Source organism: Lotus japonicus, chromosome 3 (assembly GCF_012489685.1).
Source record: "Lotus japonicus ecotype B-129 chromosome 3, LjGifu_v1.2".
Lineage (NCBI taxonomy): Eukaryota > Viridiplantae > Streptophyta > Magnoliopsida > Fabales > Fabaceae > Lotus > Lotus japonicus.
In genome coordinates, this window is record NC_080043.1 from 48,074,640 (window position 1) to 48,099,526 (window position 24,887).

Genomic DNA, 24,887 nt, shown 5'->3' on the forward strand with positions numbered 1-24,887 from the left:
GCTTTCACAGGGAAGTTACTTGGGAATTATTGGAGATCTTTGATTTGATAGGTTTTGATACATAAGAATAAATGAGACTTCGATTTTATAAATAAATACAATAATGAACTGACTCAATATAGAACACATTGGAATGGTAAAGATAACTCATTTTGAAGGAAACCTAGGATGTGAAAAAGAGTTTGAAAACGGGAAAGGCCAACGATTCCGATACGAGTTATGAGAACTTGAGTTGCGGACATCAAGAGGATGGGTTGTTGTGAGAAGATAAATCATTAGGGTGCAGGTGGAACTCTTTGCTTGTTAGGCGCAATTTGTTCGGTCATCAAGAAAATGAGCCTTTATGACTAGTGAAGATCACACTAGGTACCATCAAATTCCAATCACAAACCGGGAACTCAGCCGGAAATACGAAAATCAAAGTAAATTCTACATAAAATCACACTTCTCTTAACGAAATCACAATCCACGTAGTCCGGGAATCGAAATCTACCGGACCCACAAACGGCGCCAAATGTTTTATCCAAGAACATAGAGGTGAGGTATGGTACCTAGAGTGAAGGGATTGCAATGCGAGAATTCAGTGAGAGAGAGAGAGAGAGCGTGTAACCACTTAAAGAGAGAATGTAACTGAATTTCAAGTTTTAATTTCTCCAATGAGCAAAAAGTCCCTTACAATTGGTAACCGCCCCCTATTTATAGGCTTGGGGTTGGGCCTAGCGCCCCTAACCGCCCTTAGTGAGCCAGTTGGGCCTCTCAGGGGAGGCCCAAGCTCCCTGGCTCATTCTCCGCCCTGAGGCAGGCGCCCCTGGGCGAGGGCCCCTGGGTCTCGCCCAGGCCAACTCAAGCTAAGTACCTTTCCACAACAGGTGCCAAAAGGTAAGATAAAAACAAAAGCAAATGGAGTCATTACAAAAACGCATCACAAAGCCAAAAGAAAAAGACAATCTAAATGGACTGGACGAGGGACCCTGGAGCGCCAGCTTAGGGCGACGAGCGGACCAGGGACTTGGGCCTCCTCTCAAAGGCCCAACCGGCTCATTAGGAAGGGTTAGAGGCGCCAAGCCCAACTCCACATCTATAAATAGGGGATGAATACCAATTGTAAAGGACTCTTGGCTCATTTGAGAAATAACAAGATTGAAATTCAGTTACTTTCTCTCTCTAAAGCGGTTACACTCTCATTCTCTCTAGGAATCTCACATCACGTTCCTTACACTCTAGGTACTATACCTCATCTCAATGTTCATGGATAGAACATTTGGCGTCGTCTGTGGGGAACGGTAGATTTCGATTCCCGAACTACGTGGATTGTGATTTGGCTGAAAGAAGTTCGATTTTCCGTGCAATTCTCTTTGGTTTCTTGATTTTCGGTTAAATTCTTAATTCGCTAATGACACTTGATGGAAGCGCAACATCGACGAAGTAAAAGAAGGATGAAATACGCGCGAGATTCGCGCCGCGCGTATGGGAGGCGGCACGGTGAGGAAGCGGAGTCCTCAGTCTCCTTGTTGGAACCTTCAGGAGAAAGACCGCCATCACCTCAGCCGTTAAACGCTCGCAAGGATTGGAGGTGGCTGATTCGCGAGGAGGTCCGAAGGGCGAATACAGCAGCGGAGCCTTGGACATTGCAAAGGAAAAACTATTGGAAATCCTCGAGGGAGTGGAGGAATTCGTCTCCAAAAGGAAAGCTGGCGTGCTTGGACAGATCGAGCGAAGCAGAGAATCTTCGGGAACCGCGAGTGACGTGACTGAGCGGCAAACCGGGAGGTGAATGGAGCGCTTATCACCAGGCCATGGGCCACGTCACAGAGGAATGCCGCTCGTTGCAGCGCGAGGTGAGAAAGCTGATAGCGGCAGGAGAACCTATTAAAACACAGGGCGGTAATGCTTTGATACCTAAAGGAGTAAACACGATCGCTGGAGGGTTTGGAGGAGGAGGAGTCACCAGTGCAGCTAGAAAGTGCTACACCAGGGCAGTGAACACAGTCACAGAGGTTCCTTTCGGCTTTTCACATCCAGACATTACCTTTTCATCCGATGACTTCTTCAGAGTAAAGCCGCATCTGGACGATCCGATTGTAATCCTCCTTCGCGTCAACCAACTCAATGTACGACGAGTACTTTTGGATCAAGAGAGTTTAGCGGACATCATTTACGGCGGAGCGTTTGATCGGCTCGGTTTGAATGAGGGAGACCTCACTCCTTATGCAAGGACTCTGGTGGGATTTGCGGGCGAGCAAGTATGGGTGAGAGGCGTCCTTGACCTTGACACCACATTTGGCGAGCGAGAGAACGCTAGGACGCTGAAGGTGAGATACTTAATTCTACGAGCGGAGGGATCTTACAACATGATAATTGACAGAAACACCTTAAACCGACTATGCACCGTGATCTCGACGGCACATTTGCGGTTAACTATCCTTTGCCAAATGGACGAATTGGGAGAGTTGCTGTGGACCAGAAGTTTGCAAGGGAGTGCTACTGCAACGCGGTAGATCGGTACGGGAAAAGGAGCGCCTCGGTAGGACACCGATGCAACGAGGTCGAGGCGCCGGAAGAAAACCTAGATCTGAGGGGCGAAGGACGAGTCAACGGGCCCACGCCAATCGAGGAAACCAAGGAACTGAAATTTGGCGAGAAAGTGCTCAAAATAGGGACCAGACTGACTGAGGTCCAAGAACAGAGATTATCAAAGCTGTTGGGCGAGAATTTGGATTTTTTTGCTTGGAGTCACAAGGACATGCCAAGAATAGACCCGGACTTCATTTGCCACCGGCTGGCGCTAAATCCCGGAATTATACCAGTGAACCAGACACGCCGACGAATGGGCGATGAAAAGGAGAAAGCAATCCAACAGGTGGTAAACAAATTACTGGAGGCAGACTTTATCTAGGAAATTAAGTATCCTACCTTGCTGGCGAATGTGGTGATGGTAAAGAAAGCAAATGGGAAATGGCGAATGTGTGTGGACTACACAGACCTGAACAAGGCATGTCCAAAAGATTCTTACCCATTACCAAGCATAGACAAATTAGTGGATGGGGCGTCCGGAAATGAGCTGCTGAGTCTGATGGATGCCTATTCGGTATATCACCAAATCAAGATGCACCCGTCGAATGAAGATAAAATGGCCTTTATGACCACCAGGGTAAACTACTGTTATCAGACCATGCCCTTTGGACTAAAGAATGCGGGGGCGACGTATCAGTGGTTGATGGATAGGGTATTTGAGGGCCAAGTGGGAAAGAACATGGAGGTCTAAGTTGATGATATGATCGTAAAGTCAGTTTTGGGATCAAGCCATCACGAGGATTTAACAGAAGCCTTCGGCAGGCTCCGAAAGCATAACATGAGACTCAATCCAGAGAAGTGTTCTTTTGGTATACAGGGCGGGAAGTTCTTAGGCTTCATGATTACGTCGAGAGGAATTGAGATCAATCCAGATAAGTGTAAGGCGATCAAGGAAATGAAAAGCCCAAGTAGTGTGAAGGAGGTACAGTGCCTTACGGGGCGGATTGCGGCTCTATCCAGGTTTCTCCCACATTCGAGCGACAAATCGGCCCTGTTCTTTGTGGCGTCCCCTTCCTTAAGTGACGAGTTCTCCCTAACTCCATCACTCAGGAGTGAGCACGCTACGTGAAATAGTTAATTTTTTTTTCTACTTAGGGTTACCTCATTAGGTCGGGATCGCAAGAGTAAAGAGTACTCGAGCGTCTCCCTTAACACCCCAGGCATTCCGACTTCCTGACTTAAGACTACGGAGAATAACGATATAAACCACACAAGTCATACATAGCATGCATAGTTGGTGGACGAATCCATCGCATAAGTTTACAGATAAGAAGACAACACATAAAGAGGACACTGATAAGCGCATATTGATGCACTTTACGTGTGTCTTTCTAAGCTTCATTATATACATTTTTGTGCTTAATTGTTAGGACTTAGCCATGTTTTGACCATTAGTGTTTATTTGGATTATTCATGGAAAAGAGCTTAATTCTACACTTTTAGTTTCTATGACTGTTTTGCTAGAACAGATTGAATATGGAGCTAGCAATATCGAAATAAGGCCCATAATATGTCGTTGGAAAGCTCACTCGAAGCCCTACAACTTTCATGTTCAGCACAATTGAAGAACAAGCCTCTACAATGGTCACAATGGCCTTGAAAAGTTGCTGTCGCTAATCCTGCGAGTCTGGAACAGTCTGCACTAAAATGATAATATCTTGGGCTACAGAACTCCGAATTAGGATCCGATTGAAGGCCCGCGAAGCTGACTTAAAGAGCTACAACTCTCATGTTTACCTCAATTGAAGATTCAGACTTCTTGTGGGACCCGCGAATGCCTGATTGTTCAACAGCTTACTCCTTTATGTGGGCCCGATTTTATGAAGATTTAGAAAAGATTTAGATAACAAAGATTGTTACTTGATGAACAAGTTTATTTATTAGTATAAATAAGTGAGTTTAGGCTTTTGTTAGATCTCACCACCTTACCACCACCTCACCACATCTCACCATCACCTCCTCCACCTTCTCCTAATATCTCTCTCCATCTTTTCTACTATGAGTTGCTAAACTCCATAGTTAGTCTTAGGATTTTTAATATTCTTGTGTTTGCAAACTTGAGGTTCTGTTCTTAATGCAAATTTCTTCTTTATTAATTCTCTTCATCTCTATTTCTGATCTAGGGTTTGCTTAATTCCGTAGTTTTAGAAATAAGAGTTGATGCATGTTCGCTTAGTTCATGTTAGTTCGTAACTGTTTCTTAATCGCTTAGTTTAGGAAACTGTGAATTGATTTTCGCTTAGTTAATCAACTCTCACGAATTAGGGAAACAATAAGGAAGAATTAATCTTTTGTAACCAATGAAGGTTTGTTGCACTTGAATGTTATAATCCGATGACTAACACTTTCTTTTATCTGATTAAATCTCTTTTAAGTTTTGTTTGTTACTTTACAATCAAATCAATCAAACCCCCTTTTTAATTGCTTTGTTTTACTCTATTATCAATTAATACCTTACGAGTCCTTGTGAGATCGATCCTGGTGTTCAACACCTTGTACTGCATTCAAAGCAGAATACTTTGGCACGCACCCGCGACAGTGCGTTCGTGAAATTGGCACCGTTGCCGGGGACTTCAGTGATTATTAATTGTTTTTAGAGTATTTTTATTTATTTTTTTTGTTTTATTTATTTTATTTTCGTTTTTATAAAAAAAAAAAAAAAAAAGGCTAGCGGTTAGGGTTAGATTTTTTTTATATATTAGATTTTTTTTTATTTAATAGATTGTTGGTTGTTTTTATTTTATATCTATATCTTATATATCTATCTCATATCTTTTATCTCTATCTCATATCTTCTAATTCTCTTTCCTATCTTTTATTTTATATCACTATCTCTTTCTTATTTCTCTATCTTTTCTCTCTTTTATTTTATTTTGCTATCTTTTCTATCTTCTTTCCCTTCTTTTATTATTCTCATTATTATTAGTACTAGATTTTTTTTTTTACTAACTTTTTTTCTTTGTTTTATTGTTGCAGGTCTCGTTCAATTTTTTTTTTTTTTTTTACTAACGTTGAACTCGTTTTCTTTTTTTTTACTAACTTGATTTTTTTTCTTTTCCACTAACGTTTGTGTTTTTGTTTTGTTTTATTTTTTTTTTATTTTTTTTTGTTTTGTTGTGGTGAAAAAAAAAAACCGAACACAAGTGTTAGTTTGTGGAGTTTTTGCAGCGATGGAAGCTAAACTTGATAAGCTAGAAGCCAGACTCAACGAGCTACTATTTTCTGATACACAAATGTTGCTCAAGAACCATCAACAACAGTTTGAGTCACCTCAATGTTATCCACAAGAGAATTTTGAAAATATTTGGTGAGACCCACCTTGCTATCATCCACAAGGGCAATTCCAACAGCTTATTTATGCACCACCTTGCTACTATCCGCAAGAGGAATTTCAATATCCTTTTTATGATCCACAATGCTACTATACACAAGAGGAATTCCATCAACAAGCAAACCCTGCACCACCATCTAAAGAGTCGTCGTTTGAAGAATTGGTGAAGCAGTTCGCGATCCAGAACATGCAATTCCAACAAGAAACTAGATCTTCCATTCATAATTTAACTAGCCAATTAGGACAGATGGCTACCTCCTTGAACATGTTGCTAGTCGCACACGCTCACAAATTGCAACATGAAGTTGATGCGGAGATTGATGATGAAGTTAATCCTTGTGTTGATACTCATCTTGATGCTAGCACTGATGGTTCTGGTGATGTTAACGAGTTTGAAGTCGATGTTGCTTCTGATGCTGATTTTAATGATGAAGCCAACCAACAAGAAATACATCTCCCTCTTCCACAGAGAATTTATGAGAATGAGAAGATGTATCATGGTGAAGAAGAAAATAAGTTGTTGGATGATTTCAAGAAGTGTTTTGCAGTGGATGAAGTTAAGAAGATGGATGTAGAATGTGGATCTAAATTAGAAATTTTTCCACATAAGCCGCTTTTAATTAATCTAGATATTTTTGAAAAAGTCGTGCTTATTGGAGAGTCCATTGATTGCAAGGAGCCAACCTCAATGGAGGAATACTTTTTGAAACCTCTACCGAAACCTTCAGACAAAGAGTTGATTGTTGAATGTACTGATTTTTCATTTACTCTTATTTCAGGTGATACACATGCTCAAAATAAGTTTTCACTCAAACTGATCATTGTCATGAGTCATGCTGAAGGTGCTAGAAAACAGTTTGAGTCTGTTAAGATTGTTGCAGATGAGATCCCTCCAAAGCCACCTGACTTGTGGATTGTCGTTGTTGTGCCTCAAGACTATGAGCTTCCTCTTAATGCAAGGCCTCCACCGGACCCAGGTGATAGCAGATTCAGAGCATTACCAGGTTTCATGCCTCGCTAGCTCCCTTGATCCCTGGTTTTTCCTAACCTTTCTCTTCTATTACACTTGTCTAATTTATTTGATGATTTGTGCCTCACATTGAGGACAATGTGTGATTTAAGTGTGGGGGTAGGAATATTATTTAGGAGTAGTAGAACCTCAGTTAGGATAGTTTGCAGTTTCAATTTATTTGCTTTGTTTTTATTGTTTTCAATAAAAGAGTTCACACTTTTTCAATGAGATTTAGAGATGCTGAGTTTGTGAGTAATGTAACCACTTTTATGTTAAGTTTCATATCTCTTTTGGATGAAGTTGCTTGCATTTTGAGTTCATCATGATTTGCATTGAGAACTGATTTTTTGGATTCATTGTGTTATATGCTTGCCATGTGAGACTACCTTGTGAGAATTTGGACCAAACACTTAAATGGTAATGTCTTTGCCATGATTCTCTTCTTTCTTGTGTGATTTCCTCATGTTTATATGCACTGCAGAACTTGACTTGATTCTGACTAAAATTGTTGTTTATGTGTATACATTGAAGTGATAAGGCATTCTTTTTCAATAACCTACTGGCCTAAAAAGCTTACCTTGCATGTTTTAACCTTTGTTTTAACCCCTTTGAGCCTAATATCTCTATTCTTTTGTAGCTCATTACAAGCCTAAGTGAAAAACAATGATGATACCTTACCTTAGGAAATGTAAGAGCTTTGGAGTTGACTTGGGAATGAGTATTCAACAAGTGCGGGGGTGATTTATTTGAATGCATGGTCTAAGTTTCTCTAAAGAGGTACCTTCCTTGTGGATAAATTGTAAGCAAGCAAAACAAAAAAAAAAAAGTTGAAAGAAAAACAAGAAAAATATGCAAATGTCAAAAATGAAAAAGAAAGAAAAAAAAAAAGTGAAGTTACAAAGTGAAGGAAGGTACTCTTACAAAAGGAAAAGAAGTGAATGTTATAAAAAGAAGTTGTGAAAATGAAGAATGTGTTAATTCTGGGGGTTGTGAGTAAGTTTCATTGAATTATTCCTCATTGCTCTTATTTTTCCTAAGGTTTTAACTCTGAATATCTTTCATAAATCCTTCCTTGACCTTGGCCTCATTACAACCTTGAAAAGTCCTTTGATCTTTGTATGCATTTGTTCAATTTAATTGGTGTGTTAGAATCTTGTCAAGCCTATGATAGATGCATGTTTTCATGAGATGATGAGAGTTGCTTAAGCATGATTAAACACAAGCCTAAACACTTGAGAGTAGAGAGTATAACACATGCATCCAAGTTTGATGTTCAATTTGCAATTTCTCGTTGGCTTGGAATGTAGGTGATGGAATCTAATTTGTCTAATCTTTGTGGAAAATGAAGTGGTTGTTTTCTTGCTCATAAATCTGAATTTCTACCTCTCAAAGATAAGTGTGAGCTGAGTTTTTATGTTTTAGGAAGTACTTGTTATCATAATTGATTTTCTGAATCTTCTTTGAAGTTAAGTTTTGCCCAGGAGTGCAAAAGGTTAAGTGTGGGGGTATTTGATAAGCGCATATTGATGCACTTTACGTGTGTCTTTCTAAGCTTCATTATATACATTTTTGTGCTTAATTGTTAGGACTGAGCCATGTTTTGACCATTAGTGTTTATTTGGATTATTCATGGAAAAGAGCTTAATTCTACACTTTTAGTTTCTATGACTGTTTTGCTAGAACAGATTGAATATGGAGCTAGCAATATTGAAATAAAGCCCATAATATGTCGTTGGAAAGCTCACTCGAAGCCCTACAACTTTCATGTTCAGCACAATTGAATAACAAGCCTCTAACATGGTCACAATGGCCTTGAAAAGTTGCTGTCGCTAATCCTGCGAGTCTGGAACAGTCTGCACTAAAATGATAATATCTTGGGCTACAGAACTCCGAATTAGGATCCGATTGAAGGCCCGCGAAGCTGACTTAAAGAGCTACAACTCTCATGTTTACCTCAATTGAAGATTCAGACTTCTTGTGGGACCCGCGAATGCCTGATTGTTCAGCAGCTTACTCCTTTATGTGGGCCCGATTTTATGAAGATTTAGAAAAGATTTAGATAACAAAGATTGTTACTTGATGAACAAGTTTATTTATTAGTATAAATAAGTGAGTTTAGGCTTTTGTTAGATCTCACCACCTTACCACCACCTCACCACATCTCACCATCACCTCCTCCACCTTCTCCTAATATCTCTCTCCATCTTTTCTACTATGAGTTGCTAAACTCCATAGTTAGTCTTAGGATTTTTAATATTCTTGTGTTTGCAAACTTGAGGTTCTGTTCTTAATGCAAATTTCTTCTTTATTAATTCTCGTTTGCGGGCTGTGACCCGAAAGCTAGACAAGTTCCTCCGGGGTGGAGGAGATTGTTGGTCAATTCGCAAGTGTACGAATACCTCCGGGTTTAAATTATCGAACCACAGGGAATTAGATTGCAAGTTCAGTTTAAGATTCAAGTTCAAGGTTGAAAAGCAAGTAAAATTCAGTTTTAATAATTGGTTGTTTCTTGAGTTTGTAAGAGACAAGTAATCATGTAATAAAGCGATTGAAAAACAGAGATGAAATTGCCTTGGGTTCTTGTTCAACTAATTCAGTTTTAGCAAACCTTCCTATCCAATTAATCCGGAGTCTCTCCTTGATGTTCTAGCCTAGTTAGTTGTCTTTCGATGCCTCGCAAAGAAAACCCTTCCTCATCAAAAGATAGGTTCAATTCCTTGATAACCTAAACATTTGCTAGAAGCACTAAGCATACAAGTCAGGCCAACAAACCCCAACCCTTCCTCTATTCCTAGCAGCAAGTATAGAAGGAGTAATCTCACAACAAGCCCCAATTCTACAACAAACTACCGTTATGATTATAGAAAAGTAAGAAGCTAGCATGCATTCAAGCTTGAAAGATAAAGCATAGAGGTGAGATTCAAGGGTTTACTCAAAACTTCATGAATAGAAAAGGGTTGATAGCTAAAACATTCAAAGTCTTACAAAGAACCCAAAGCAAAAGGGGTTTTAGCCAAACATGGCTATGAAATCCATGCTAGAAAATAGAGATAAAACCTGGAACAAAAGGCTTAGGGAAAGCGCCTCAAGCTTCAGAACTCAAACTCTCTCTTCTAACTTATGAAAATATGATAAAAATGACAAAAGGTACAAAAGAAATGACAAAAAGCCTATTTATAGGCAAACAGGTCGAGTCTGGGCGCTCATGCGCCAATTCAGAGCGCCTGAGCGCCAATTGCATGCAAAAACATGCTCTCTGGACCCAATTGGCGCCTAGGCGCCCATTCCCAGCGCCTAGGCGCTCAAGCTCGCCTGAAAAGGGCTTTTTGGCTTCTGAAACTTCTCTTTTCAATCCTCTTTAAGTTTTCCGTCAATTCCAAGCTTATTGGCCTTCTTCCTTCTTCAGTTCCTGATCTGAAACTTAACCAACAAGCCAAGGAAAATTCTAGAAGCTCAAAGAGCTTATTAGCACAAGAGATCCTTCAATTAACACAATAAAACCATGCAAGTCCCAAACTTTACCTAAAATGCAACATAACTCCCTATAAAACTACTAAATTACCAAAGCAAAATAAAGACTAAAGAAAAGATAAAAAATGCATGAGAATGCATGAAACACTACATGAGACTCAACAAAAACACTCAAAACACCCACAGAAATGACCCTAAAAACACTACTAAAATAGGGTCATCAGAGATCCCATAGACTCCTGGGTCTGCAGAACTCTCTGATCTGGGGATCCCGATGGGCTCACCACGGTGACTGGTACTGCTGGGATAGGCTCTCCGGTCTCCATGGGCTCGCCTGCCTGTGGATATGGCACCTGTGGACAGCCTGGACTCCGCGGACCTACGTGTTCAACGTGGGTCGGCAGGAAGAATGAGAACACCATCGGGAGTGTCACTGGGAAACAGATGTGTCCTGCTCCTAGATCCCTGCCCCACAAAATTGTGAGTCCCTAATAAAAGCAGTATCCGGTAACTGGGTCAACATGCCAGCCAGCACGGGACGGGAAATCAGTGTGGATCACGAGGACTGGACGGAAGCTCACTATCACACCTGTTATCTGATTTTATAAAAATAAGTGCAAGGGTGAGTCATACACAACTTGCACAACAATACACATCAGGTAAGATAAGCGTTAAGACATAAGCCAACATATCATTAATCACACACATGTTAACAAACACAATCAATAATGCAACATCGTTAAATCAACCTTATTCCTCCGTCCTTCGAATTGACTTCTCTCACTACTTCGTAGGAAATGGTGAGTTCATCGCCAACCTTTTTATTATTTTATTTATCATGTGATGAGTATAATTTAAGGGCCCGAAGCTATTGCTTCGTTATCTTCGGAAAGTCGTCTCGGGAACATGGATACTCCTTACAGTCCACTCTTTACCGGACAATGATCGCTCAATGGCTCACAGACAGAAGTACACGACTATGCGGTCCTTGTTACATCACATCAGGCCGGCCTTTCCGGGACCCTGCCGGTAGCTGATGGCGAGGTAGGGCTATCGCGTAAATCCCGGGTCAATTCATCTCTGAACATGACCACCTTTGGCGTCTCTGTATTCCCACTCTCTTAGTGGTAGTGACAGTACTTTCCTACTCCTTATTGCTCCTTAAGTGTATTTTCAAATATCAATCATCTCCCCCTTATACTTCCATTAAGTTTCTAATAAATTAGAAACAAGCATCTGCTGCCTTACTTAAAGTAAGTACACCATAGTAATTATAGAGGTGGGATCTTTGATAAGATCAAGTAGTTATAGGAATACAAGCGGGAGTTCTAATCCGCCGTTAATGGTTATGTACTTTCAATTGCTTAGTGAAAAGGGCTCACTTGCCTATATTACTATCATTATTCATTTTATTGCTCTACCTATCCTACGGGTAATCCTAAGGTGTTATAGGTGGTTTAATTTTCAGAAGCAAGTATCAATAACACATTAAATCGGGAATTATCCTTTCCCTCTTCCCACTACCTCAGATGCTTAGCGTATCAGAAACAATCCTAATACCATGTCACTTTTATCCCATAGTGTACTATCATCCCTTTCTACTGTGCATCACTTCAATCATGGAGAACAGTCACAGCAATTCAGCACAATAATTCATCCAACAGTCACTCTTCAAACACAAAATTCAATCATGCATCCAATAACATATAAGCAAGTAATAATATGCTTTCTACCGTAATGACGTTCAACTTAGTTGTGTACCAAGACAAGGTCTTGTATAACCCCCTTACCTTTAACCTTTACCAATAGAGGATCGTGTGTGTCTGAGATAGCTCCATCTGCATCATTGATTATGCTTGTGTCAAGATAAGCTAATCGAGGCATTAAATCGTTCGTTACTATTATTATTATTATTATTATTATTATTATTATTATTATTATTATTATTATTATTATTATTCCTTTTTGCTATCAAACTAGCTTCATTCTAACTTAGCCTTGATCTCAACTAACTAGGGTATAACCTATATTTTGCATGTCCACTAATCTGACCTAATTAGTTTTAAGTCACTAAATCATTGTAACACCCCGATTTCGGTGGCGTCACTTTAGTAACCAAAAATAAACTTAATGCGGAAAAACGTGAATATATTTTTTTTCGTCTATAATATAACCAAGACCAAAATAAATAAACGCAAATGCGAGAGATAGCAGAACTAATACACAATATATATTACAGCCCCCGCTGTAAGTAGCAACCTCGTCACGAGTAACCTCCAGTGACGGAAAGAAGAAAAGAGTGTAACGCCCGTAGGCAAATTATACAGACTAAAGTAAAGGTGAAGTGTCCGCAACACCAACCTTCAAAAGTGAGAAGAAGTTAGCCCAATCGGCCTAAAACAAGACATCCTAAGTCCAACCAACTCTCTGTGATTCCCGTAAGGAAACCACACAAAAAGCTATAGGTGGGAAACTACCCGGTTCCCAAATGAAAACATAACGATCAGAGCTAAGACTCTACTCCTACACCAATCCCATCTCGAGGAGCTCACACTAACACTCAACCCTACATGCTAGCATGATCGTCGTCCGAATTCGAAATCCAGAACGACCTAGTCTATGTACACCATCCGTCCTCCTCTCGCAACCGCGATGCGCTCCTGTTCCAATATCTCAACCCTAGTCCCCCCCGAAGGGTGAACCGTCGTGAACCAGCCCGCTAACGACATCTGACAAAAGGCCTAGTCCGCCAAAGCACACACAGAAGACGCGAGAGTCAACTCCAAAGAATTATATAAATAATACCACCAATAGATACCGATAAAAGATTAGCCACTTAGGCTTATAACTAGGGATAGCATCCTAGGGTTGCATATTCCACAATGCATATAAACGACAGTAATAACAAATAGCATGCTCCAAGTAGAATTTACAAGTAACAATCACACTCAGCAACTAAATTAGTATGCATGTTGCATGAAATGCAAATGACGGTTAACCCAGTTAACCAAATGCATTCCGGAAACGGATGGACATCAAACGGATCAATCCTAGCACCAGCAACGGTGGGACCATTTCTGCCCGCGTGTCTCTTACTCCAACAACAACGGTAGTCAGATCAGCCGTAACCCGTAGGTCTGCCATTTCGGTCTGCTACAAGAGTCGTCTACAAACGCTCTTACACGGAAATCCGGGTCTTATGACCATTTTGGAATCCGACGACATTTTGGAATTCACCGAGGTCCGGTATCACGCCGTGTATTAACCTCCTATGTATGCATGAATGCAATGCGATTAGCCAAACAACGTCTCCGACCTCACTCGACACGTCGCCACGTGTTCTAGCTAACTTATTGTCTCTAAAAGCATACCCTAAGGTAAAAGTCGATTCTGCGACAAAATACAATTAATCATAAAAAGAGTGCAACCACTCACGATAACTCTTCGAGTCATCAATGCTCTCACGAAGTCTCACGCTTCAGTGGAGTCTCACACATTCACAAAGTCTCACGCTTCAGTGAAGTTTTATGCTTTCACGGGGTCTCACGCCCCAGTGAATTTACACACTTGCACGAAGTCTCACGCTTCAGTGAAGTTTCACGCATTCACAAGGCCTCACGCCTTAGTGAAGCTTCATGCTGTTCACGAGGTCTCACGCCTCAGTGAAGATCCATGCTTTCCACAAGGTCTCACGCCTCAGTGGAGTATCCCGCATTCACAAGGTCTCACGCCTCAGTGAAGCTCCTCGGCTCATCCCTTGGATAGCCTAACAACACAACTGCTCCCAGAGCATAAGAGTATCAACATACTCAAAACTTACAATTCTTCTCAACACTTGGATCCGACAACACTTCTCGCTTTCCAAAACTAAGATTTGCCTCCAAAGCTTCCTTTCGAGTGTATTATCATTATTTGAAGATTTAGAGGTTGTTTAATGCCTTATGAGTTTTCTTTACAAAATAATATCCTTTTAGTCTTATCGCAGAAACTTATAAGTTCTCGGGATCTCCTAATCCCCAAATGACTCCAGAGAATGTCTCGATCCATGAAACACCATAACAAGGCCCGAATCTCATTCGTCCTATCAAACTTTCCCCAAAATCTCAAAATAAAATCGGCATGACCTGCCCGCTATTCTCATTACTCAGAATCACAGATATGAGTGAAAGACATAGTTAAATCAACACAGCCAACATACATGTCATTTATCAGCACATTCTAGAATAATCACTTAGCACTTAGCATATAAAGCATGCATCACACATCCTAGATTACCCACATAGCACATAGCATGTAAGTCAATCTCAAAAACATAGTGGTAGATGAATCATCTACATTGTCAGCCGAAGCCTCAGAAAACATTTTTCCAATCAAACACAAACAAGTGCATAAACAGTAAATCAATGTCGAAAGCATCGACCCTAAGCATTAACTAAAGATTCAGTGAGTAGCCCTCACCTGAAGATTCTCCAGGGTTGTCCTCGAACTCTTCTTCACAAGCAAAGCCTTGTTCCTCGGGAAAATCCTCAAAAGCACCTTTAGAGTAAAACCACAGAATTCCATCAAAAACTATCAGAAACTCAGTAATCAATACTCCCTAAGGTTACACGAAGTAATACATACTCCGAGGTACGATAATCTAGCGCGAAAGGACAAGTTTTTGAAAAAGAAATTTCCCTCCTCCTCCTCTATAGCTCTCGGCCACTATTCACAAATAGGTGGGTCGATTTTTCTTCGATCAAACTTGGTTCCTATGCTATCATTAGCCGTAACTAAGGGTATTCTAAACTCGGAAAAATTATCGGATCAAAAACTGTCGCAGGGGTATTTTGGTCATTATCTTTAGCTCAGAAATTCAAAACTGAAATTTCAAAAAGCAAATTGGATGGGGACGTCACCAATGACGTTTATGACAACTAATCCTACTAGCACTAAGCTAAGGCGATAGTTTTCAGCCCAAAGGACGAAGCTTTACCCCAAAATGGGTATTTTAAGCAGAATTGAAACTCGACGGTAGTTTTTCGAGAATCGGCGGAGTATTATTAGCTAAACATACTCAGGAGAACGTAGGGAAGATGTTTATAATCAAAAATGGAATTATCAGGATAGTTTTGCAAAAACCTCAAAACTATGAGCACAGAAAGACATAGAGAAAAGCTATGGAAAAGACGATCAGAGGTAAGGATTAGCGACTATACCTCGATACCTTCAAGCAGCAACTGTCGAATCAACGATCAAGCAAGAAATGAACAAAAGCTCTTCTTCCTCCTCTCTTGGTGAAGCTTGCGGATTTGGAGAGAAAATGGTGAAGTTTTTGCCATTTTTTCTCCTTTTCTTGCTATATATAGAGGTTGGCAAAACGCGGGAAAATGAAAGTTTCGCGAATCTGATTTTTCCGGCTTCATTCTCCGTGAATTCTAAGATAGGTTTTGGCGAAAGAATTCCAAAACTAAAATGAGGTCTCCTTGTATTTTTGGTAACTAATGCAAAGTCGGTGTAAAACTATTTTACCCGATAAGTTACTTTTTGCATCGAATGTCGGAATAGAAAACTTCCTTCTGAAGAAAGATTGAAATCATCAAGAGAAATGGGTGTACGCGTGTAGAATCTTAATTTTAAGCTCTGAATAGAAAAATTCTTCATCGTCGGTTGATTCTAGGGTTTTTGAACTATTAGGGTTTTAGTTTCGGCAAACTTCCGATGATTGGAATCGGACGTTCGTAGATCCTAGAGTTTCGCCTCAAAACGCTTGTTATATATGGTATAAGAGAAGTTCTAACGTTTCTCTGAAGATTTTTTGAATTAGCTTCCATCGTGCCTTTAAGTGAAAACTAGCTATTTCCTAGGGTTTCTGCCCTAGGTTTAAGCGTGTAACGATCGTGCTATAACTTTTATCGATTATGATGCACTCCTTAGACTTTTCCTGAACTTTCTCCTTCATAATTCTATTTCATTTAATAAACTCTTGTTCAGGTTTCCCTTCACAATACGTCAAACCTAATCGTAAATGGAAATCTCTTCCACTTATTCTAAGCTTAAAAACTTGGGTCTTACAATCATCCACTTAGGTTAATTACTAATTTTAAAAACAACAACTTAATCATCTAGTTATATTATGCAAACTAATTTCATTTTCTAATAGCTAATTCCTATAATTCCTTCCATGTTACCATTTCTGTCATCATATCCTATACATCTTCACAATCTGATTTCATTATTTCTAAGTCATTAATCTAATAATCTAACTTAAGCTAAAATATTTCTAATTACTTAAGCCATATTATGTAAATTAATGCTATGACTAAGTTACAATTCCTAAGTCTTTACCTGGTTATTATCCTACTGGTTTCATGTACTATTAAGCTCATTTTACTGTTCTCAGCTTAAACTCAGGTTCAGAATCACTTATTTTAAGCACTCAATTCAAAGTCTACTTGCAAACTAAGAAATCTATAAACTGAGCCTAATGTTAACATCTAATAGCCTATTCCTATAGTTTTCTACCTTCTGAGTTCAATGGAATCATCAATTTCAACATCTGTACACTCTAACAATGCCAATTCAGGATTTCAGGGGCTGCCTACAAGGTGAAATTAGGCCTTTCCTCTTCAGGGCTCTATTGCTATAATTAACTATCCTAAAAGCTCCTATGACATTCCAGAAGCATAAACTAATCCAGTTTGCAGGCCAATTCACTCTCAGAAGCTCAACCCGATAGCTTCTTCGAGCTCCAAAGACCTTGGATCGGTTCTCATTGATTCCTAACGATTCAGGCCTTAAAACTAGTCTAAAGCTTCCTATCTATGTCCTAACATGCTTAAGGGATCAATTTGGATCGAAAACAAGCTAAAATTAGCAAGTTTCAGAAGCTTACTCACCGGAAAACGCAGAGACCGCCGGAGAAGACGATCGGAGAATCGTGAAACGTGACCGCCGTGCTACTCCACGTACTGGTACTTGATCTACAGGTTGTGGGGAGTTGAATGGTGCTCGAAGGTGTGGCTGAAGTGCTCGGAGGTGGAAGAAAAGGCGCGTTACAGGTTCGGTGGTCACCGGAGCTTTGCCAGAGATGGTGAAAGCTTCGTTTCTCGACCAAAACTTGACCACGAATAGTCAATTCTCTTCCTCTCCTCTCCAAGAACACAATGGGACAAGAATCAGGGTCTAACTTTCTCTGGTTTGAGAGATTCGAAGAGAAGAAGCTTCTGAACTTCCTCTCGGTTTTTCTCTTCTCTCAAGCTCTTTGGGCACTCTCTGAGGGTTTCAAGGGACTCAATGTGATGCTAGGGTCGTGTGGAGTCGAATGGTACCGTTAATATAGGCTGAAAAGTGATTAAATGGCTAATCCAAGCTTAAGCATTTTCAAGGTTGCACCACCAATGGGTTTTCATGCATGGTGATTAACCTAGGGCTTCTGGTTGCGTGGGAGGAGTTTGGGAGGCTGCAGAAGTAATCAGAAGTGATGCTTGCATGGTGCAATGGCTGATTGCATGCTTGAGTCAGCGGCACACAAATCCTAGGGTTCCGATTGGTCGATTTATTTATTATTTTCCATGTCGGGACAAAACTGATGCAATATTATACTGGTTCAGGTTTGTTAGTGCTAGATTAGAGTGTATTTCCCCTCTCAAGGTTCAATATCATCTCCTTGGAGTGGTTAAAGTATCACTCTTTTAGCTTGGTTCGGGCTTCAATCACTCTGAGACAATGCGTTTATCATTGTCAAGAGATGTGATCAGATCATCTATTTAGCCTATCCTACCTCTATTTCAAGTTCATCCTCTTTTTGGGGTTACTGTGACCATGTCCTTGGTACTTTTATTGCCGGGTCGATTTAAAGTCGATTGACCGACCTCTCGGTTTACGTGCAAACAAGCAATATAGTAAAATATTCACGCATACATGCATACACACACACATATTATATATATATATATATATATATATATATATATATTATATAGTATAGTTAGATTGTTAGTGCGTATTTTCCTATTCTGACTTTCTAGGGTTTCGTGTCTCATATGAGGTCGTTACCTGGTTGGTGGGATGTTACACTCTCCCCTCCTTTTTGAGAATTTCGTCCTCGAAATTCACATCCTAAGATACTAAACAGTTGAGGGTATGTCCTTCTCATATCCTCCTCTAATTCCCAAGTAGCTTCCTCATTTTCCCCTTCACTCCAAGCTACTTTCACTAATGGGATTTCCTTTTTCCTAAGTTGTTTCATCCTCCTATCCAATATCTTTTTAGGTTCGGCCGTGTATGTTAAGTTCTCCTTGAGTTGTATATGTTCAGGTTTTATCACATGAGAAGGGTCGGGAATGTCTTTCTTTGTTTGGGAAACATGAAACACATCGTGCAAGTTTGACAAAGATGGCGGTAGCGCCACCTGGTAGGCTGATGTTCCTACTTTCCTAAGGATTTGGTAAGGTCCTAAATATTTTGGTGTAAGCTTTTTCGACTTAATTGACCTTCCTATCCCTGTAATTGGGTTAACTCTGAGGAAAACATGGTCTCTCGCTTCAAACTCTAAAGGCTTTCTCCTACGATCATAGTAAGCTTTCTGCCTATCCTGTGCTATCTTAAGCTTCTCCCTAATTCCTTTCACCTTTTCTGACATATCCTACACTATGTCGGGTCCTAGTAGTAGCTTATCTCCTTCATCAAACCAACTTAACGGGGTTCTACACTTCCTTCCGTACAATGCTTCAAATGGTGCCATTCCTATGCTTGAGTGGAAACTATTGTTATATGAAAACTACACTAATGGCAAACAATCTTCCCAACTGCTTTGCTCTTCTATAGCGCATGTTCGCAACATATCTTCCAGTGTTTGAATGGTTCTTTCTGTCTGTCCGTCTGTCTGGGGGTGATATGCTGAGCTAAACTTCAAGTTTGTTCCCAAGGCTTTGTGTAGGCTCTTCCAAAATTGTGATGTAAATCCGGATCTCTATCCGAAACTATGCTTGCCGGTATTCCATGATGTCTCACTACTTCTTTCACATATATCCTTGCTAATCTCTCGGTGCCGGTGCTCCTCTCCTACTTCCCTCGCCTGTTGTAGCGGTAGGGTTTCGATTCCCATTTCCGCTGGCCTGTGTACTAGCATGTTCCCCTAACACGGCTCTACACTCCGGAGCACAATGTCCATTCTTTCGGCATCTCACGCAGAATGGATTGTTAGGTTTAAACCCACTTGTCCTGTTGTGGAATCTAAATCCTCTTGTTCGATTTCCGAACTAGTTCCTCACTTGCTCGGGTGGCCTAAAGTATGGCTTCCTTCTCTCTTCCTTCTTCTTCGGGGCCTTGTTAACACCTTTTCCCCTCAAGTACTCCTTCCTAGACTTCTCGTTTTCCTCAAAAATCCTACACTTCTCTACCAGAGTAGCAAAGTTCCGAATCTGGTCATGTCCCACAGCAGTCCTGATGTCTGGCCTCAGTCCATATTCAAACTTGTCACACTTTGAGGTCTCATCAGCTGCTACACTATAATACGGGTGGAACCGACACAATTCTTCAAACTTAGCTGCATACTCTCCTACTGACATCATACCTTGCCTTAACTCCAAGAATTCCATCTCTTTCCTCCCCTTTGTGTTCGCCGGGAAGTACTTTTTCAGAAATGGATTCCTAAAGATCTCCCAGGTTATGGCTCCTTCCGCTGGAGTTATCCTTCCTCTTACTCCAGTCCACCATGTCCTAGCTTCTCCTGAAAGTAAATAACTAGCAAAAGCAACCTTACGCGGGTCAGCACATACTAACGTCTCATAAATCCTATCTAATTCTCGGATCCACTCATACGCTCCATCGGGATTGTAACCCCCTTCAAAATTTGGCGGATCTCGCTTCAAAAACTTGTCCAATCCGTGGTAGACATCCTCTTCCGCTGGTTGGTGTCCACCTCCATTCCCAGCTCTTTCCGCTTGCTCGGTCAAGAAAGCGGTAAGTTGTTCAAAAGCTCTTGCCATTGCTGCCATCATCCTTTCCTGAAATTCACAGAGTGATTAGTTTCCTATGACCTCAACTACCTATCCTAGATTCCCTAGTAGGCTTCTAACCCTAGGCCGACGAATCACTGTTCTGATACCAACCCGTGTGGCGTCCCCTTCCTTAAGTGACGAGTCTCCCTAACTCCATCACTCAGGAGTGAGCACGCTACGTGAAATAGTGAATTTTTTTTTTCTACTTAGGGTTTCCTCATTAGGTCGGGATCGCAAGAGTAAAGAGTACTCGAGCGTCTCCCTTAACATCCCTAGGCATTCCGTCCTCCTGACTTAAGACTACAGAGAATAACGATATAAACCACACAAATCATACATAGCATGCATAGTTGGTGGACGGATCCACCGCATAAGTCTACAGATAAGAAGACAACACATAAAGAGAACACAGTGCCCTCAAACACATAGTCTGGTACAGGTAGTCAGAATACAGAAACGGAAACATAAATCATCATCATCATCATCAGAAACTCGGACCAGATGACTTCATCCCCTCAGATCTTCCTGCTCCGGATCCTCCTCACTGACTACCCCGCTGGCTGCTGGCACTGACCCTGGCTCTGCTGTCGGACCCTGCTCTGACTCTCTGACTCCAGACGCCTCGCCTCTCCGAAATCTGCGACGGTAAATCCTGGCATCTCGGGAGAATCTAGGGGATCTCACTCGCTTGCGGGCTGTGACCCGAAAGCCAGACAAGTTCCTCCGGGGTGAAGGAGATCCCATAGACTCCTAGGTCTGCGGAACTCTCTGATCTTGGGATCCCGGTGGGCTCACCACGGTGACTGGTACTGCTGGGATAGGCTCTCCGGTCTCCATGGGCTCGCCTGCCTGTGGATATGGCACCTGTGGACTGCCTGGACTCCGCGAACCTACTTGCTCAGCGTGGGTCGGCAGGAAGAATGAGAACACCATCGGAAGTGTCACTGGGAAACCGATGTGTCCTGCTCCTGGATCCCTGCACCACAAAATTGTGAGTCCCTGATAAAAGCAGTATCCGGTAACTGGGTCAACATGCCAGCCAGCACGAGACGGGAAATCAGCGTGCATCGCGAGGACTGGAGGGAAGCTCACTGTCACACCTGTTATCTACTTTTATAAAAATAAGTGCAAGGGTGAGTCATACGCAACTTGCACAACAATACACATCAGATAAGATAAGCGTTAAGACATAAGCCAACATATCATTAATCACACACATGTTAACAAACACAATCAATAATGCAACATGGTTAAATCAACTTTATTCCTCCGTCCTTCGAATTGACTTCTCTCACTACTTCGTAGGAAATGGTGAGTTCATCGCCAACCTTTTTATTATTTTATTTATCATGTGATGAGTATAATTTAAGGGCCCGAAGCTATTGCTTCGTTATCTTCGGAAAGTCGTCACGGGAACATGGACACTCCTTACAGTCCACTCTTTACCGGACAATGATCGCTCAGTAGCTCACAAACAGAAGTACACGACTATGCGGTCCTTGTTACATCACATCAGGTCGGCCTTTCCGGGACCCTGCCGGTAGCTGATGGCGAGGTAGGGCCATCGCGTAAATCCCGGGTCAATTCATCTCTGAACATGACCACCTTTGGCGTCTCTGTATTCCCACTCTCTTAGTGGTAGTGATAGTACTTTCCTACTCCTTATTGCTCCTTAAGTGTATTTTCAAATATCAATCATCTCCCCCTTATACTTCCATTAAGTTTCTAATAAATTAGAAACAAGCATTTGTTGCCTTACTTAAAGTAAGTACACCATTGTAATTATCGAGGTGGGATCTTTGATAAGATCAAGTAGTTCTAGGAATACAAGCGGGAGTTCTAATCCGCCGTTAATGGTTATGTACTTTTAATTGCTTAGCGAAAAGGGCTCACTTGCCTATATTACTATCATTATTCATTTTATTGCTCTACCTATCCTACGGGTAATCCTAAGGTGTTATAGGTGGTTTAATTTTCAAAACCAAGCATCAATAACACATTAAATCGGGGATTATCTTTTCCCTCTTCCCACTACCTCAGATGCTTTGCGTATCAGGAACAATCCTAATACCATGTCACTTATAATCCTAAGTACCACTATATCCCATAGTGTACTATCATCCCTTTCTACTGTGCATCACTTCAATCATGGATCACAGTCACAGCAATTCAGCACAATAATTCATCCAACATTCACTCTTCAAGCACAACATCCAATCATGCATCCAATAACATATAAGCAAGTAATAATATGCTTTCTACCGTAATGACGTTCAACTTATTAGTTGTGTACCAAGACAAGGTCTTATATAACCCCCTTACCTTTAACCTTTACCAATAGAGGATCGTGTGTGTCTGAGATAGCTCCGTCTGCATCATTGATTATGCTTGGGTCAAGATAAGCTAATCGAGGCATTAAATCGTTCGTTACTATTATTATTATTATTATTATTATTATTATTATTATTCCTTTTTGCTATCAAACTAGCTTCATTCTAACTTAGCCTTGATCTCAACTAACTAGGGCATAACCTATATTTTGCATGTCCACTAATCTGACCTAATTAGTTTTAAGTCACTAAATCATCCACTTAGGTTAATTACTAATTTTAAAAACAACAACTTAATCATCTAGTTATATTATGCAAACTAATTTCATTTTCTAATAGCTAATTCCTATAATTCCTTCCATGTTACCATTTCTGTCCTCATATCCTATATATCTTCACAATCTAATTTCACTATTTCTAAGTCATTAATCTAATAATCTAACTTAAGCTAAAATATTTCTACTTAATTATTTCTAATTACTTAAGCCATATTATGTAAATCAATGCTATGACTAAGTTACAATTCCTAAGTCTTTACCTGGCTATTATCCAACTGGTTTCAGGTTCTATTTAGCTAATTTTACTGTTCTCAGCATAAACTCAGGTTCAGAATCACTTATTTTACTAAGCCTAATGTTAACATCTAATAGCCTATTCCTATAGTTTTCTACCTTCTGAGTTCAATGGAATCATCAATTTCAAGTTCTGGACACTCTAACAGTGCCAATTCACGATTTCAGGGGCTGCCTACAAGGTGAAATTGGGGCTTTCCTCTTCAGGGCTCTATTGCTATAATTAACTATCCTAAAAGCTCCTATGACGTTCCAGAAGCATAAACTAATCCAGTTTGCAGGCCAATTCACTCTCAGAAGCTCAACCCGATAGCTTCTTCGAGCTCCAAAGACCTTTGATCGGTTCTCATTGATTCCTAACGATTCAGGCCTTAAAACTAGTCTAAAGCTTCCTATCTATGTCCTAACATGCTTAAGGGATCAATTTGGATCGAAAACAAGCTAAAATTGGCGAATTTCAGAAGCTTACTCGCCGGATAACGCAGAGACCGCTGGAGAAGACGATCGGAGAATCGTGAAACGTGACCGCCGTGCTACTCCACGTACTGGTACTTGATCTACAAGTTGTGGGTAGTTGAATGGTGCTCGTGGGTGTGGCTGAAGTGCTCGGAGGTGGAAGAAAAGGCGCGTTACAGGTTCGGTGGTCGCCGGAGCTTCGCCGGAGATGGTGAAAGCTTCGTTTCTCGACCAAAACTTGACCACAAATAGTCAATTCTCTTCCTCTCCTCTCCAGGAACACAATGGGACAAGAATCAAGGTCTAACTCTCTCTGGATTGAGAGATTCGAAGAGAAGAAGCTTCTGAACTTCCTCTCGGTTTTTCTCTTCTCTCAAGCTCTCTGGGCACTCTCTGAGGGTTTCAAGGGACTCAATGTGATGCTAGGGTCGTGTGGAGTCGAATGGTACCGTTAATATAGGCTGAAAAGTGATTAAATGGCTAATCCAAGCTTAAGCATTTTCAAGGTTGCACCACCAATGGGTTTTCATGCATGGTGATTAACCTAGGGTTTCTGGTTGCGTGGGAGGAGTTTGGGAGGCTGCATAAGTAATCATAAGTGATGCTTGCATGGTGCAATGGATGATTGCATGCTTGAGTCAGCGGCACACAAATCCTAGGGTTCCGATTGGTCGATTTCTTTATTATTTTCCATGTCGGGACAAAACTGATGCAATATTATACTGGTTCAGGTTTGTTAGTGCTAGACTAGAGTGTATTTCCCCTCTCAAGGTTCAATATCATCTCCTTGGAGTGGTTAAAGTATCACTCTTTTAGCTTGGTTCGGGCTTCAATCACTCTGAGACAATGTGTTTATCATTGTCAAGAGATGTGATCAGATCATCTATTTAGCCTATCCTACCTCTATCTCAAGTTCATCCTCTTTTTGGGGTTACTGTGACCATGTCCTTGGTACTTTTATTGCCGGGTCGATTTAAAGTCGATTGACTGACGTCTCGGTTTACGTGCAAACAAGCAATATAGTAAAATATTCACGCATACATGCTTACACACACACATATTATATATATATTATATAGTATAGTTAGATTGTTAGTGCGTATTTGCCTATTCTAACTTTCTAGGGTTTCGTGTCCCATATAAGGTCGTTACCTGGTT

General features: G+C 40.8%; 2 protein-coding genes across 2 annotated transcripts; both read right to left on the reverse strand.

Moving 5' to 3' along the window:
* Positions 1–18,408: 18,408 nt before the first annotated feature.
* LOC130744248 (uncharacterized) lies at positions 18,409–19,011 on the reverse strand. The gene has a single exon (XM_057596441.1). It carries the CDS (start codon positions 19,009–19,011, stop codon positions 18,409–18,411), a length of 603 nt encoding a protein of 200 aa, XP_057452424.1.
* Positions 19,012–19,630: 619 nt separating this feature from the next.
* LOC130744249 (uncharacterized) lies at positions 19,631–20,359 on the reverse strand. Its single transcript, XM_057596442.1, has one exon. It carries the CDS (start codon positions 20,357–20,359, stop codon positions 19,631–19,633), a length of 729 nt encoding a protein of 242 aa, XP_057452425.1.
* Between the last annotated feature and the right edge of the window lie 4,528 nt (positions 20,360–24,887).

What these genes read in the sequence shown, in the direction of transcription:
- LOC130744248 (XM_057596441.1), bottom strand. Translation starts at nt 19,011, where the DNA reads ATGTCAGAAAAGGTGAAAGGAATTAGGGAGAAGCTTAAGATAGCACAG.
- LOC130744249 (XM_057596442.1), bottom strand. Translation starts at nt 20,359, where the DNA reads ATGGCAAGAGCTTTTGAACAACTTACCGCTTTCTTGACCGAGCAAGCG.